Here is a 13,597-nt window from a genome sequence, read left to right as displayed (position 1 = left end):
GGCTTCTATTTTGTTGAGGTATCCTTATCAATATTTCCATCATAGAGTAACGTTGGTATTAGTACCAGTTTGTTTTTCTTTGCCCTATATAAGGCCAGTGTTATATCTTTCTGAAATCTAAAGATTGTACTATAAAATTCTGTTTAGAAATTGCAACATTTCACTTGGAATTTCTGCTTTGTTATATACAGTTCCTATGCTGGTCAGCTTGTGCTCTCTTCGCAAATGTAATATTTGGAAATTTGGTAAACTAATTGTTGATTGTCACATTCCAGTTAGGTTGGGAGATGTGAGCAACAGGTCTGTTTACAACATCATTTGATTTATTATTATACAAATAAGGACCTGGCGGCTGAGTTCCAGGATAAGTTTCTAAATTGAAAGTGTAATAAAGCTGTGTATCAGCTGAGGAAGAAGGTTAAGTAGGAACCCGGTGAATTCATGGGGAATTCATGGGTCTAGTCGGAGAGTGTGTACTGACATTGAATTTTACATTAGGAACATGAAGAGTAAGATGTGGGAGGGTAGAGCAGTAGCTGGCCTTTCTGTGGATTTGGGGAGCAGGGAAAGGAGGGGCTAAGGGCCCTGTACAAGTGGATGATACAGAATTTACACAGAACTTTAGAAAAATATGCCTGGAGGCAGAATAGGGCCATGTGTTAAAAGCTGTGAAGCCTACAATTAGAGATTTAGTTCAGATACTGAGAATGACTAGGACTTAATAACTTTCTTGGGAACTATTAACTAACTGTAGCTTAAAATAGTTTTGCTTTTTCTAAAGTGAGATTGCACCAATATTTCTGGTATACCAAATAGGCATTTCTTAAATCTTTTTGTTTGGTTGTTGGACTTTTATTTTTGTTTTTTTGAAATGGGATCTCTACATTGCCCAGGTTATCTTCCAACTCCTAGGCTTCTGCTTCAGCCTCCCAAGTAGCTGGGTCTACAAGTTTAGGTCACTACACCTGGCTTCTTAACATCTTTTTAGTATTAAGACTATTTCTAAGCATTTGGCTCCTCTCTTATCTTGGTGGGAGAAGGAGGAAAGACTACATCCAGCTCATTCTTGTTTGTATACTAGCTCATGTTTCATGTACATATTTTCTTTGGCTTTTTAGGCTGCATATGGTCCGTCTGATGCTGTTGGAAAGGTTACTACAGACCTTGCCCCAGTTACGAAATGTTGGAGGTGTCCGGGCCATCCCATACATGCAGGTATCACTCGCTTCTCCTGGTTCTGCCACATTTCCATGGGGTTATCCTGAAACAGCGCACATCTCTTCAGAGGACCTGGAAGCTTTGTTTGATATTGAGTCACAGAAGGGCAGAGTGCTGTTTTGAGCTATAAGTTTCAACCTTCAGCTTACAGATGAAAAGATTAAGGGCTAGGAGATTTTTTTAAGTGCCCAAGGTCATCATCTAGCTTTTGACTGAAGAACCAGGAGCAAAAGCCTAGTCCAGAGACGATTATTCTACATTGTCTCTCTTTGTACTAGATGTGGGCTATTAGTCTTCTATTAATTAACTGCCTTTCTTGGAGCCAAAATTGTTCTTTAATTTTTGGTTCAGCACATGTTGCCACATCGAATCCCCTTTGGTTGGATAGAATGCAGGTTAGTCCATTAATGTTGCACACTTTGTGCAAAAAGTTTTTCAGGGAAGGCGTCTATCAAAATTTGACTCTTAGGACTCTGGACACTTAAGCTTGGGAAATCTTGGAATCTGGAACGCTTTAAGGCATTACAGTTATGGTTGACAGGGAAGTCAGTAGGGTTGAGATTTCTGCAGAAAATCCTATGTTTAGAGTTGTTGTCTTCGGAAAATTGGCTTTCATATTTATTCTCTTTGCCTTCAAGGTCATTCTGATGCTCACTACAGATTTGGATGGTGAAGATGAGAAAGACAAGGGCGCCCTGGACAACCTACTTTCACAGCTTATTGCCGAATTGGGGATGGATAAAAAGGTAAAAGTGGAGAATTGTGCTATGTGAGAAGTAGAGATCAGCAGAGATCTTTTCTCAGGTTCATTCCTGTCCTAGAGGAGCTCTACCTAGCCCTGAGGGTTCCATTTCTTTGGGTTCAACAACTGTAAGTTTAGTGTCTACTTTGGCCCAGGCATACTTTGGAATCCTGAGCAGAAATGACAAAAAGACAAAGTCCCTCACCTCATGGACCTGTGTGGCTTGGTGTGGTGAAAACACTAAATTAGCTATTTGTGTTTCTACTGTGACTTCCTGAGTGTGGAAGGCTCTGGGCACTCAAGCTGTGGTACATGGAGACATTGGAGCTCAGTCTGTCTTTGTTCACCTAGGAAGGGTTAGGGAGTCTTGTTCAGAGGATGTCTCTCACGTGAAGTAAGTGCAGGCTTCTGGGCCTCTGCTTCTGTCTGCAGGATGTCTCTAAGAAGAACGAGCGCAATGCCCTGAATGAAGTCCATCTGGTAGTGATGAGACTCCTGAGCGTTTTCATGTCCCGCACCAAGTCAGGATCCAAGTCTTCCATATGTGAGGTATTTTTGCTTTGAGCCTACAGGTTTGGGTAAAAGTAAGAGGACTGGCTCTTGGTACAGGACTGAGGGCAAAAGTGATAGTCCTCTGTTAAAATAAGGCCATTGTCGTCCGAGAGGAGTAAGGGTCTTAAATGTCACCTCTGCAAGAGCAGAACCTCCACCTTTTTCAGAATCCTTTCGAAGCCCTGGTCTTTGCCAACAATCCCTCCAGAGGAGGGGTTAAAGGGTTTGGAAGTTCCATTATTGAAAAGGAAGGGCCTGTTCTGCAAGGCACAGAGTGGCTAAGAGGGTTCCGCTAGAGTCTGTTGCTATAAGGTATGGTAATAAAGCAGAGAGAAAGCCAAGTGTGTGTGTGGTGAAAGGAGATTATCACAAATCAGAGAAGGCAGAAATTGAGGCTGAACTGCATCCAATCTTAATGAGCTTATGAGCTGTGGGGTTTGCTGGGATTTGCAAGGCTCCTCTAATGGTCTTACTTACACTGGCTTTTCTCCTTTCTTATGCATGTGATCGCTCACTCCATCTTGTTTGGAAGCTGGTTCTGTGGGAGAGTCCCTGCTTGGGAGGGTGAGGTGGCTAAGAAGTACTGATGAGTACAAAGTATTCTCTCCCTCAAATGGGCTTCTTTTCTCATTACCCAAAGGAAAAGAGAAAAACCAAGCCCCTCTACGGCAAAAATTATCTAGTCCTTGCCTCCCTGGCTAATGGCACATGTGTAGAGAGTTTAGGTTGAAAATTGGTATTCATTTTCTGTAACATGCAGTTGGGGACATGTGTGAGCAGTTGGGAACCTTAACGCCAGAGACTGCTTAGCTCACTTCCGTAGCAGCTAATTCTAAGTGTTTTATATTTCCTACCACTTAACACACAGTTAGAGTTCAGTCTTTACAGTACATTCTTCCCTGCCCCGTGTGTCTCTCCCTTCCAGTCATCTTCCCTCATCTCCAGTGCCACCGCTGCAGCCCTGCTGAGCTCCGGGGCTGTGGACTACTGCCTGCATGTGCTCAAGTCGCTGCTGGAGTATTGGAAGAGCCAGCAGAATGATGAGGAGCCCGTGGCTACCAGCCAGTTGCTGAAACCACATACAACTTCCTCTCCGCCCGATATGAGCCCGTTCTTTCTCCGTCAGTATGTAAAGGTGAGGTTTTCCCTGGATAAAGGAGTGCTCCCGGCCCCCCTTCAGATCACTGTGCTCTGTGCTGTCAGTGACTGGAGCTGAAGGAACTCCACAGAGCCTCCTGAGGCAGCCGGGCTCCCTGCTGGGTGTTAATCTCGGCATGATGTAATACATGACCATTTCTCCCAACCTTTCTACTGGGACTCTTAGTCCTGCCTCTGTAAATCAGAAGGATTGAGTGAATCAGCCATCACATTTTATATGAAGCTCCTTGGAAAAAGTTGAGTCTGTACAAGGTGACACCGTCATATGTGTTGTGTCATGTCCTCACGTGTATGTGTGATATTCCCCTCCTGTCACGAGGCGCCCTTTGATGTGCTGGATAAGATGGGCTTTCTGGTCAGATGAGTCTATGGACCCAGGGTTCTCATCTGCCAGCCAGGAGGTGTGGAGAAATTCTGCCTAGCCGTGGGAAGCCTTGATTCTACACCTGAAGAATGAGAGCACGAATAGTATCTGCTTCATGGGGTCACTGAGCACTGAAGCAGTAGTGTTTGTAAAGGACGTGGCATAGTCCCTAACTCGTACCAGTGGTCCACAAATTCTGTTATGTGATATGACCACTTCTGCTTTGTGCTTGGACCAGCTATGGTTCTCTCTGCCTATTCAGAATGACTTTGAATAGGCTGGAATATAGCAGACATTTAAAACAAAACAAAACATAAAATGTGACTCTGACCATACACTTCTCTTTTAATAAACCTTAGGTACTTTTGCAACTTTTAGACCAAGTAGTTCTTTGTGTATCCAGCTACCTACTTAACTGGAGCTTTATCACTCGCAGTCCCCTTCCTGGCAGCCCTGTCAATCTTTACCTTTCAGCGGATGTGGCACATGCTTTTGTACATGCTGTTCTTATTGAAATTCTCTCCTCTCCCTCCATATCCCTTTCTTTTCCCCTCTAGTTGACTCTAGCCCTTCTGCAAAACCCATGCGAATCATTGAATCCTTGGGAAAACCTTTCCTGATACCTGCTTCCGTGCTGTCAAGTTTCCCAGGGCACTCTGTGTACAGATTGATGTGTTTTCTCCAAACTATCAACAAAGACAATTTTTCTAAATTATTTTTACTTTCAAAGATTACAGTAGATCTAATCAGTAACCAGGGACAAAATAGATGACACATATTGTGGCCCCAGTCTCCTGTGGGCCCACACAGCTTTCCAGACAGCTGTTGTTTCTGCTGTCCTCAGATCTCTTACTTCCTGTTTGTGTGATGTGAACCCAGGCACATGATTTACAAGTTTAGTGTCTCTGATCCACTTGATTTATTTAAATATTTCTTGTTGTAATGGAAAGGTTTGATTCTAAGGAACGGAATACATTTCTCATAGAAAGTGTGAAATTCTTACCCACTACCATTTTCCAGTTTTATGGGGGAGAGGCAGTCTAGGTTTAATTTTTGTGTTACCAGAGTATAGTCACTAATCCAGTGTCAAAACTACAGAAGGAAATGCCTGAACATTTAGGGATAGTGAGCTCTGTCTCCAGTAATCCTTGGCGTGAGCTAAGTTGTCCCCAGGAACCTGGGGCTGTCTGGGTTTGTAAACTAAATTGTTAATGATGGCTCCAAATTTGAAAGGTGCCCTTCAACAACTTCAGCCTCTTTTCTTCATTTTGGTCATGGAGAGGTAGTAAGCACGGACGCTCATGCGGTTGTTTTTCTCCTAGGGTCATGCTGCTGATGTGTTTGAGGCCTATACTCAGCTTCTCACAGAGATGGTACTGAGGCTTCCATACCAAATCAAAAAGATTGCCGACACCAATTCCCGAATTCCACCTCCTGTCTTTGATCACTCGTGGTTCTACTTTCTCTCAGAGGTGAGTGAAGGTTCTGAGTGTTGTGCCAGTCCAGGAGCAGACGCATCTGCTGTCACCTTTGTGGCCTGCTTTCTTCCTAATCGTTCCTGTTCCCCTAAGAGATCCCTCCCCTTCCACTTCTTTAGGTAGTGGTTCTGCCCCTCTGCAGTCTGCTGTACAGTGAGACTGCAAGATGTATAGCCAGCCATCAGCCACAGCTTTTGATTGTGTACACTGGACTTCACCCACACAAGGTGGTAATAGGCAAGTTCAGACATTCAGCTCTGTCAGAGAAACAGAAAGTACACTAGTTACCTGCACAGAGAGATTTCAGTATAGGGAATTGGTTAAACAGCTATTTGAGAACCAAAAACACAGAAAGGGAACAATATGATAACAGGTCTCTACCGGCAGCCCTCGTATGAATAGGAGAGGGAGTCCACAGCTCTCTGAGGAGGGGTGCTGCTCTTGGTATTTCTGGAGCTCTAAGGGGATGCGATATGTAGAGCCAGCTGCAGTTGCCTTGCAAAAGTCTGTTGCCAGGACCCCTGGCAGCAGGAGGGAGCAAGCTCCTTGGCTCCTATCTCCAGTTCCCCCAGTGCAGGACTTCGAGGGAGCCAGGCAGTACAGAGGGAGTGTGAGTCTTGTGGTCCTTGCCTGGGCATCCTGCAGGGTAGGGTAGTTGGGTTTGCAGCTGAACCGGCACAGCAACCTGATAACAGCTCTGGGAAGAGAAACCTAAATGACCCTAGTAGCCTCTGTACCACTTGTACCTGAAGAAGAGCTCAGAATTTTGTTTTCTTTCAGTTTTGTTTGGGTCAGTGTGAAGGCCAGTTTCCTTATATTGCTAAGTCCTTGAGGAAGAGGAGTATGAATATTGCATTTCTATTCTTCCTTTTTAAGTTCTTTGTTGTTTTCTTGCTCCCCGTTCCTTTTCTTTCTTTCTTGGTTCTCTTTGTCAGAGGCAAGCTTGGCCGGGAGGGAGTGTGGTTGGCCCTTGGCAGCTATGCATTCTGCAACCACAGATTCAACCAACTGGACCACAAATACTGCGCATCTTAAAACTGCACCTGTCCTGACCAAAGCTTTTTTTCTTCTAATCATTTCCTAATTAGTACAGTATAAGTAATTATAAAACACACTGTATTAGGTATAATAATTTTAGAGATTTTCAAAAATATACAGAGAATGTGCAAGGGTTATATAAGGAACTCAGCATTTCTAGGTTTTGGCATCTTTAGGGTTCCTAGAGCCACTCCCCTGTGAATGACTGTGGCTTGCTTTGTTTCCCACTAGTTTTTTGGGTTTTTTTTTGTTTTTTTCTTTCTTCTTATTAGTTTTTAATAAAAGTCTGTTAAAGCAGGGCATGATGGCACATCCCTGTAAACCCAGCACACTGGGAGGCTGAGGCAGGAGAATCCTGATTTTGAGCCCAGCCTGGCAACTTAGTGACTTGGCAAGAATCTGTATCAAAATAAGTGAGTCAGGCATGGTGGCTATAATTCCAGCACTCGGGAGGCTGGCTGGGCTACATAGAGAGTTCAAGGCCAGCCTGAACTCTATGTAGTGAGACCCTATCTCAAAAAATAACCAAAAAAATGGAGTGGGCGGGGGGTGGGACTGTAGCTGAATGCAAAAAGCTTTTGGTTCAATTCCAGTACTGAAGAAACTTTTTTCACTAAAACTCAGTCCCAGAGTCATAGTTAGTACAGATACAGGCCCAGAGCAGCTGACTCTGTTGTTTATGCCTTCAGTACCTAATGATCCAGCAGACTCCGTTTGTGCGCCGTCAAGTCCGCAAACTTCTGCTCTTCATCTGTGGGTCAAAGGAGAAGTATCGCCAGCTCCGAGATTTGCACACCCTGGACTCCCATGTGCGAGGGATCAAGAAGCTGTTGGAAGAGCAGGGGATATTCCTGCGGGCGAGTGTGGTTACAGCCAGCTCCGGTTCCTCCCTGCAGTATGACACGCTCATCAGCCTGGTACGGGGGCTGGGCCTGGGAGGGCTCTTAAATATTCGGGGCTGTCGTAGCTAGGGCTGAGCCTGAGCGGGTGCTCCGCTTTGTGTAGTTGGCTTCGGGGTCTGAAATTTCCCTCCCTCATCTGACAGCGTGACCGCCATGAGGTGGCTCGAGCTTCTTGCCAGTGTCATTTGTTTATGTCATGGATAGGATCATCCTGAAGTTTGTGCTCCTCTGGGTGTTGAGTGGGGTGGAGTATAAAAATAGCTTCTACAGAGAAGCTGTTTAGATCTGTGTGAGTAGTGGAGTATTTTGCCTTTGAGTATCTAGAAGATCACCTTCAAAATGACTTTTTTTGCTTCTCTAGTGTCCTTGCTATATTGTGTTTGTAGCAAAGCAGTGACCTCGAGCTGGATTGTGGCTTCTCTGGATAGTCTGCCTGTGCAGCTGCTTTAGTGAGAAGCTTCCCTGAAAACAAAGGGCCCCGAGTGTTGGGAACAGAGCAGAGGCAGATTCCAAGCTGTAGTCCTGTGGGCCCTGCTCCTGGGTTCACCAGACTAGCGAATACGTTCCTTGCACAGAAGACCAAGGTCACTTTGCTGTCCTAGGCCAGGGTGACGGCCTTTTAAGACAGCAGGGTTGGTGCTTTTCTGGCCTGCTTAGTGGAGCTGCTCGTGTGCTGGGTTTCCGTTTCAGATGGAGCACCTGAAAGCCTGTGCGGAGATTGCTGCTCAGCGAACCATCAACTGGCAGAAATTCTGCATCAAAGATGACTGTAAGCAATGCTGTTGCTGTTGTTCATTCTTTCAAGAAATGTCTATTGAAACCTGTTCTTTGCTAAGCTCGGAACTGGATGCTGGACGTAGAGCTGTGAGACAGATGTCGAGACAGAACTGCCTAGCAAGGAAGACAAGTACAAACATGAGCGTGACAAGAGCTGATCGTCAGGATTTGGGGTGCTGTAGGGGTATCTGACTTCTGGGTTGTGGCAGACAAGCTAACGAGGAGTGGGAGAGTCTAGGAAATTTCTTATCCATAAGAGTGGGGCCTGGATTCAGTCTGTCCGTAGTTGTAAGGCTTTTCACTGTCAGTATTTAGCAGAGAACGTAGAGAAGAAAGCCGGTGGGAATGTGGGGTCAGAGCCACGTGGCGCCTTTCCTCTGACCCTTGGGTGTCAGTAGTTCAGTTGTCCCCGAGCTCACGGCTGCCCTTCTGCTTACAGCGGTCCTGTACTTCCTCCTCCAAGTGAGCTTCCTGGTGGACGAAGGGGTGTCCCCAGTGTTGCTGCAGCTGCTCTCCTGTGCTCTGTGTGGCAGCAAAGTGCTCGCTGCCCTGGCAACCTCCACTGGATCCTCCAGTGTGGCTGCTTCTTCAGCCCCCGTGACTACCAGTTCTGGACAAACCACAACTCAGTCTAAGTCTTCCACTAAAAAGAGCAAGAAAGAAGAGAAGGAAAAGGAAAAAGATGGTAAGAGCCACCCTCTGGTCTTGGTGATCAGAGTGGCATGTGGAACTCTCTCGGTGTACGTGGTTTATTTTGAACTTCTGAGAGATCTTATGTCCTGTTTCTTCCGGATGCCCTTTCGTGTTTACTTTGTATCTCATTTTGCGTTGTGCTGAAGGCGACACCTTCAACAATTATGTGACACCCTATACCAAGTGACTGATAGGAAAAAGTGCACTGGACATTTTAGTAGATCAAGTTACTGTTTCTGTGGGATAAAAACAACACCTGCTCTGTGGAGTGATTGTCAGAGTTCTGTGAAATTCTGTTTTGATCAGCTGTGAAAGCTCTAGGAATGTCAGCTTTGTAGCTGGCCCTGTACCTTCAGCTTCACTGCTTTTGATGGACCTTGGAGATTAGATCGCAGCAGGTGATCAGCAGCAGTGGAGATGGCTTGCATTCCAGCAGTTAATTGTTGAAGCCGTCGTCCTCCAGGGTGTATTTTATCTTGCTTTTTCTCCTCTTTTGCTTAGTCCAGCCTCACTCTGCAGAGCCAGTTTCTCCTTCACTTTTCACTTTTACTTTTTCAAATAAACCTTGAAAACAAACAAAAAACCCCCAGTTAATTATTGAAATATCTCTGAACAGGTCTGTAGTAATGGTAACTGAGTTCTTCCAGTGTAACTGTGTTTTTTCAGTGCCGAGCTTGTATAGGTACATTATCCTGTGCTTGTTCGGGGTGTTATTGTGTCTCGATTGGAACTGACCTATTCCCCAGTTAACTGAAAATTATTTGGTCACATTTGTGGAAATTTTACTAGAAATGAGCAGAATTCCCACCTCTTCGTATGGTAGCACAGGCCTGAGGCCTAGGAGGGACTTGTTCCTCGTCCTCAGCCCTCAGTCCTGCCCTTTTCTTGCAGGTGAGAGCTCCGGCAGCCAGGAAGACCAGCTGTGCACAGCTCTGGTGAACCAACTTAACAAATTTGCTGATAAGGAAACCCTGATTCAGTTTCTTCGGTGCTTCCTCTTGGAGTCTAATTCTTCCTCAGTGCGCTGGCAGGCCCACTGCCTGACGCTGCATATCTACAGGTAGTAGATATCTTAGTTCCACAGATGTCCTTGGGTCGGGGGCCAGGGTGCACGATGCAGTTCTACCTTGGTTTGATATTACAGTAGTTGTGTTTCCAGTGTCATTATTTACACCAGCCTGAATCCTCTTGAGATTTTTTTCTTGAGTTAACTGTTTTTTAGCTGTTAAGCTGATGTCATAGGCAAGTATTACAGTAGTTGTGTTTCCAGTGTCATTATTTACACCAGCCTGAATCCTCTTGAGATTTTTTTTCTTGAGTTAACTGTTTTTTAGCTGTTAAGCTGATGTCATAGGCAATAGATAACTGTTTTCCACACAGAAGGCTATGTTAAGGAGCTAGTAAAATGATTAAGCTTGACTCTCAGCCAGCTTCTGAAGGTAATAAATAGCTATACTGACTACATTTAGTAGAACTAATGATCAAAAGAACCATAGAATCATTCTGCCTTAAGCCATACTTGGGGGGAAATAGATTCACCTGTAGAAACAGTACCTGGGCCTTGGTGACAAATAGAGGTGGCTTGGGGTTCTGTGCTACTTGGTGACATGAGCTGTCGTTTACTTGCAGAAACTCTAGCAAATCTCAGCAAGAGCTCCTGCTGGATCTCATGTGGTCTATCTGGCCAGAACTCCCAGCTTATGGTCGTAAAGCTGCCCAGTTTGTGGATCTACTAGGGTATTTCTCCTTGAAAACTCCACAAACGGAGAAGAAGGTAACATTTGATTTATGGACAGAGAGGCTAATTTGCTATGTTGAATCTTTTATCACTAATTTAGGCAGGGGGTCCATATGTGAAATCTCTCTTGAATTGCTGAGTTTTGCATTTTTTATTAAACACCGTTATAGCACGTAAATGATATACATTAGCATCTTCTAAGTGCAATTTGAATTTGACTGAGTGAAAAAATCAGATTGGGAAAGGAAATGTAACTCAGCAAAGCTGCTTAGGGAAGAAAGTACATGTAGTGTTAGTGGCCCTGAGTATGGGCCCATAAAATGCTTCTACTATTAGATAGATAACTATTTCATGAGTTCTGTATAAGAATAGCAACTGTGTTCTTCCATGAGGTCTGAAAGGTGACCTATTTCTAAAATGAAACTTTTGAAGAAAGTAGAAATCATTAAACCATTGGGAATTAGGCCCAGCTTTGTATGACTGTGAGCAGTCTAGTACTTGCAGGGTAGTCTTTCGCCAGAAAGCCAAAGATAAATCTCTTTTTCACTGGGCTTTAACTGTGTTTTTTTGTTTTTAATTGAATTCTGTTTTAGTTAAAGGAATATTCACAGAAGGCTGTGGAGATTCTGCGGACTCAGAACCATATTCTTACCAACCATCCCAACTCCAACATTTACAAGTGAGCTTTATTTTGCTTCCTACCTATTTGAAGGATGGTCACCGTTTTGAGTTGCTGTTTGCCTGTTGGTTGGCTCTTACATGCAAATTGAAAATCTGCTTGGTGCAGTAACCTTTGCTAGCTGAGTTTTGACTTCCTCCCATATAGTCCAGGTCCTTGCACATAGAAGGTATTCACAGTGTAATCAATAAATTCACAGTTTGGCCAGCAGTAACTTCAAAAGGTCTCTGGTTTAAGGGCTTAACTTAAGCTTACAGAAAATGTTTTCCATTTTTATTTTTAAAAAGTTTTAAAGAACACATTGCTTAAATTGATTTATTTTCCTGGTTTAATGGTGACTTTTAAAAAAAACTTTCCTGACGTACGTTTTACTTTTTTTTTTTTTTTTTTTTTTTTGGTAAGTTTTAATTGAGTGACTTTTCTTGAAGTGAAATTTTAATGCATTTTAAGATTCCACTGTATCTCAGCTCAGAAATAGAGAACAACTAAAGCCAATTAGTTGAAATTTCTTTCCTGTGACTTCTAAACCATATTGAGATTTTCCTCCTTCCCAAATTCTGTCAAGGGGCTCACTTTGGGGTATTGATGATGACTTTGTCGTGGCTTCTTTGTGAAAATGAGTGTTTCCTAAAATAAAACTCGGCTTATGTTGAAACTGGTTTCTTCCTTAGTACTTTGTCTGGCCTAGTGGAATTTGATGGCTATTACCTGGAGAGTGATCCCTGCCTGGTTTGTAATAATCCAGAAGTGCCATTTTGTGTAAGTAACATCTTTAACCTAACAGTCTTGAGGCTCATAGGTCCAGTGGGTTTCTTGTATCCAGAGATTGGCTGGTCTTGCATAGATGGTTCCTCTTGTAATATTTGGCTGCCGGTGGTATAGATTCTTGCCTGCTACATTTGTTGCTTTGAGTAAAAACTTCATCATCCATAAATGGAGAGTGGATTATATTGGTGTATTTTTTTTAAAGGCAGGATAAGCTGTTAAGACTTGAACTGAGATTGTGTTTTTGTGTGCCCTTGTATTTAGTATATCAAGCTGTCTTCCATTAAAGTGGACACACGGTACACCACCACCCAGCAGGTTGTGAAGCTCATTGGCAGTCACACCATAAGCAAAGTGACAGTGAAAATTGGGGACCTGAAGAGGACCAAGATGGTGCGGACTATCAACCTGTATTATAACAACCGAACTGTGCAGGCCATCGTGGAGTTGAAAAATAAGTATGGGCTTTTCAGGCTTGAGGTGGGGTACTAGATTTACCAGGCTCCACATTAGTTGCTGGTTTGTTTTCCTAGAAGGGGACAAAGCAGCATATCCCTAGAGGTCAATATGTCCCCCTAGCCACGTTTGTCATGATGAAGGGACAAAGATGAGACCAGTTTCTGAGACTGTTGACTGAGGATCGCCCCACCCCCACCGTACTGGGGCTTGAACTTAGGACCTTGCGCTTTTATGAGGCAGGTGCTGTGCCACTGAAGTGGCCCGACAGAGTATTTCTAAATACTAGCACCAGCTCTCTTGACAGCCTACTGCAGGAGGAAGACCTGACAGGGACTTTGAGCTTCTCAAGCCCATGTTTTTTGTTTTCTTTGTTTGTTTTTTTGAGACAGGGTCTCACTATGTAGTTTAAGCTGGCCTTGAACTCACTGTGTAGTTCAGGCTGACCTCAAACTGGTGATGATCCTCCTGCCTCAGCCTATTGAGTGCTGTAATTACAGGTGTACATCACCATTCCTAGCTCCCAAATCCATTTTAATTGGAGCATGTCTAGTCTTATGGAAGACCTTCTGTATGGGGAAGTAATTGCCGTTTCTTGAACTAAGACAGCTGTGTTCTTATTCATAGAGCAGAAAGTAATTCTTAAGAATCTTCTCTATTGCGCATTCCTTCCTTCTGCGTGGTACCCCCACGTTAGGTCTTTCCTAACCCCTGCACCCCAGCATCCGGATCAGTTCATAGCACATATGGGCCCAAAGAGTCACTAGCTGGGTTATCATGTTGACCATCACAGAGACAGAGCTCTTTTTGTTGCAGTTTCAGGCATTGCTGTTGGGCAGAGAACAGGTGGATGCTACTTGCATAGTTAGACTTGGAGTGATGTTCTGCACACAGAATGGAAGTACAACTGTTACTCCAAAAGGCAGAATAAGATGTGTGCACCATGTCAACAAATTGACAGGAACTCTACTTCCTAAAGGAAGTGTTCTCTTCGTCCTTTGACAAGCATGTTAATGTTGATAATCTATGGAGTTGCT

General features: G+C 44.0%; 1 protein-coding gene across 1 annotated transcript in view; it reads left to right on the top strand.

The window, feature by feature from the left end:
* Ubr4 (ubiquitin protein ligase E3 component n-recognin 4) overlaps positions 1-13,597 on the top strand; it is a 119,920-nt gene that overhangs the window by 64,647 nt on the left and 41,676 nt on the right. The window contains exons 62-74 of the mRNA XM_033767472.1: positions 1,119-1,215; positions 1,857-1,964; positions 2,393-2,509; positions 3,438-3,647; positions 5,357-5,506; positions 7,240-7,467; positions 8,143-8,221; positions 8,669-8,914; positions 9,814-9,982; positions 10,552-10,696; positions 11,254-11,339; positions 12,011-12,098; positions 12,369-12,562. Of these exons, the coding sequence (XP_033623363.1) occupies positions 1,119-1,215; positions 1,857-1,964; positions 2,393-2,509; positions 3,438-3,647; positions 5,357-5,506; positions 7,240-7,467; positions 8,143-8,221; positions 8,669-8,914; positions 9,814-9,982; positions 10,552-10,696; positions 11,254-11,339; positions 12,011-12,098; positions 12,369-12,562 (1,917 nt within the window). The remainder of the gene's footprint in view (positions 1-1,118; positions 1,216-1,856; positions 1,965-2,392; positions 2,510-3,437; positions 3,648-5,356; positions 5,507-7,239; positions 7,468-8,142; positions 8,222-8,668; positions 8,915-9,813; positions 9,983-10,551; positions 10,697-11,253; positions 11,340-12,010; positions 12,099-12,368; positions 12,563-13,597) is intronic.

The sequence above is a fragment of the Fukomys damarensis genome, unplaced genomic scaffold (genome assembly GCF_012274545.1).
Source record: "Fukomys damarensis isolate Sample0158 unplaced genomic scaffold, DMR_v1.0_HiC HiC_scaffold_23, whole genome shotgun sequence".
Taxonomy (NCBI): domain Eukaryota; kingdom Metazoa; phylum Chordata; class Mammalia; order Rodentia; family Bathyergidae; genus Fukomys; species Fukomys damarensis.
This window is presented reverse-complemented; position numbering and strand designations above follow the sequence as displayed.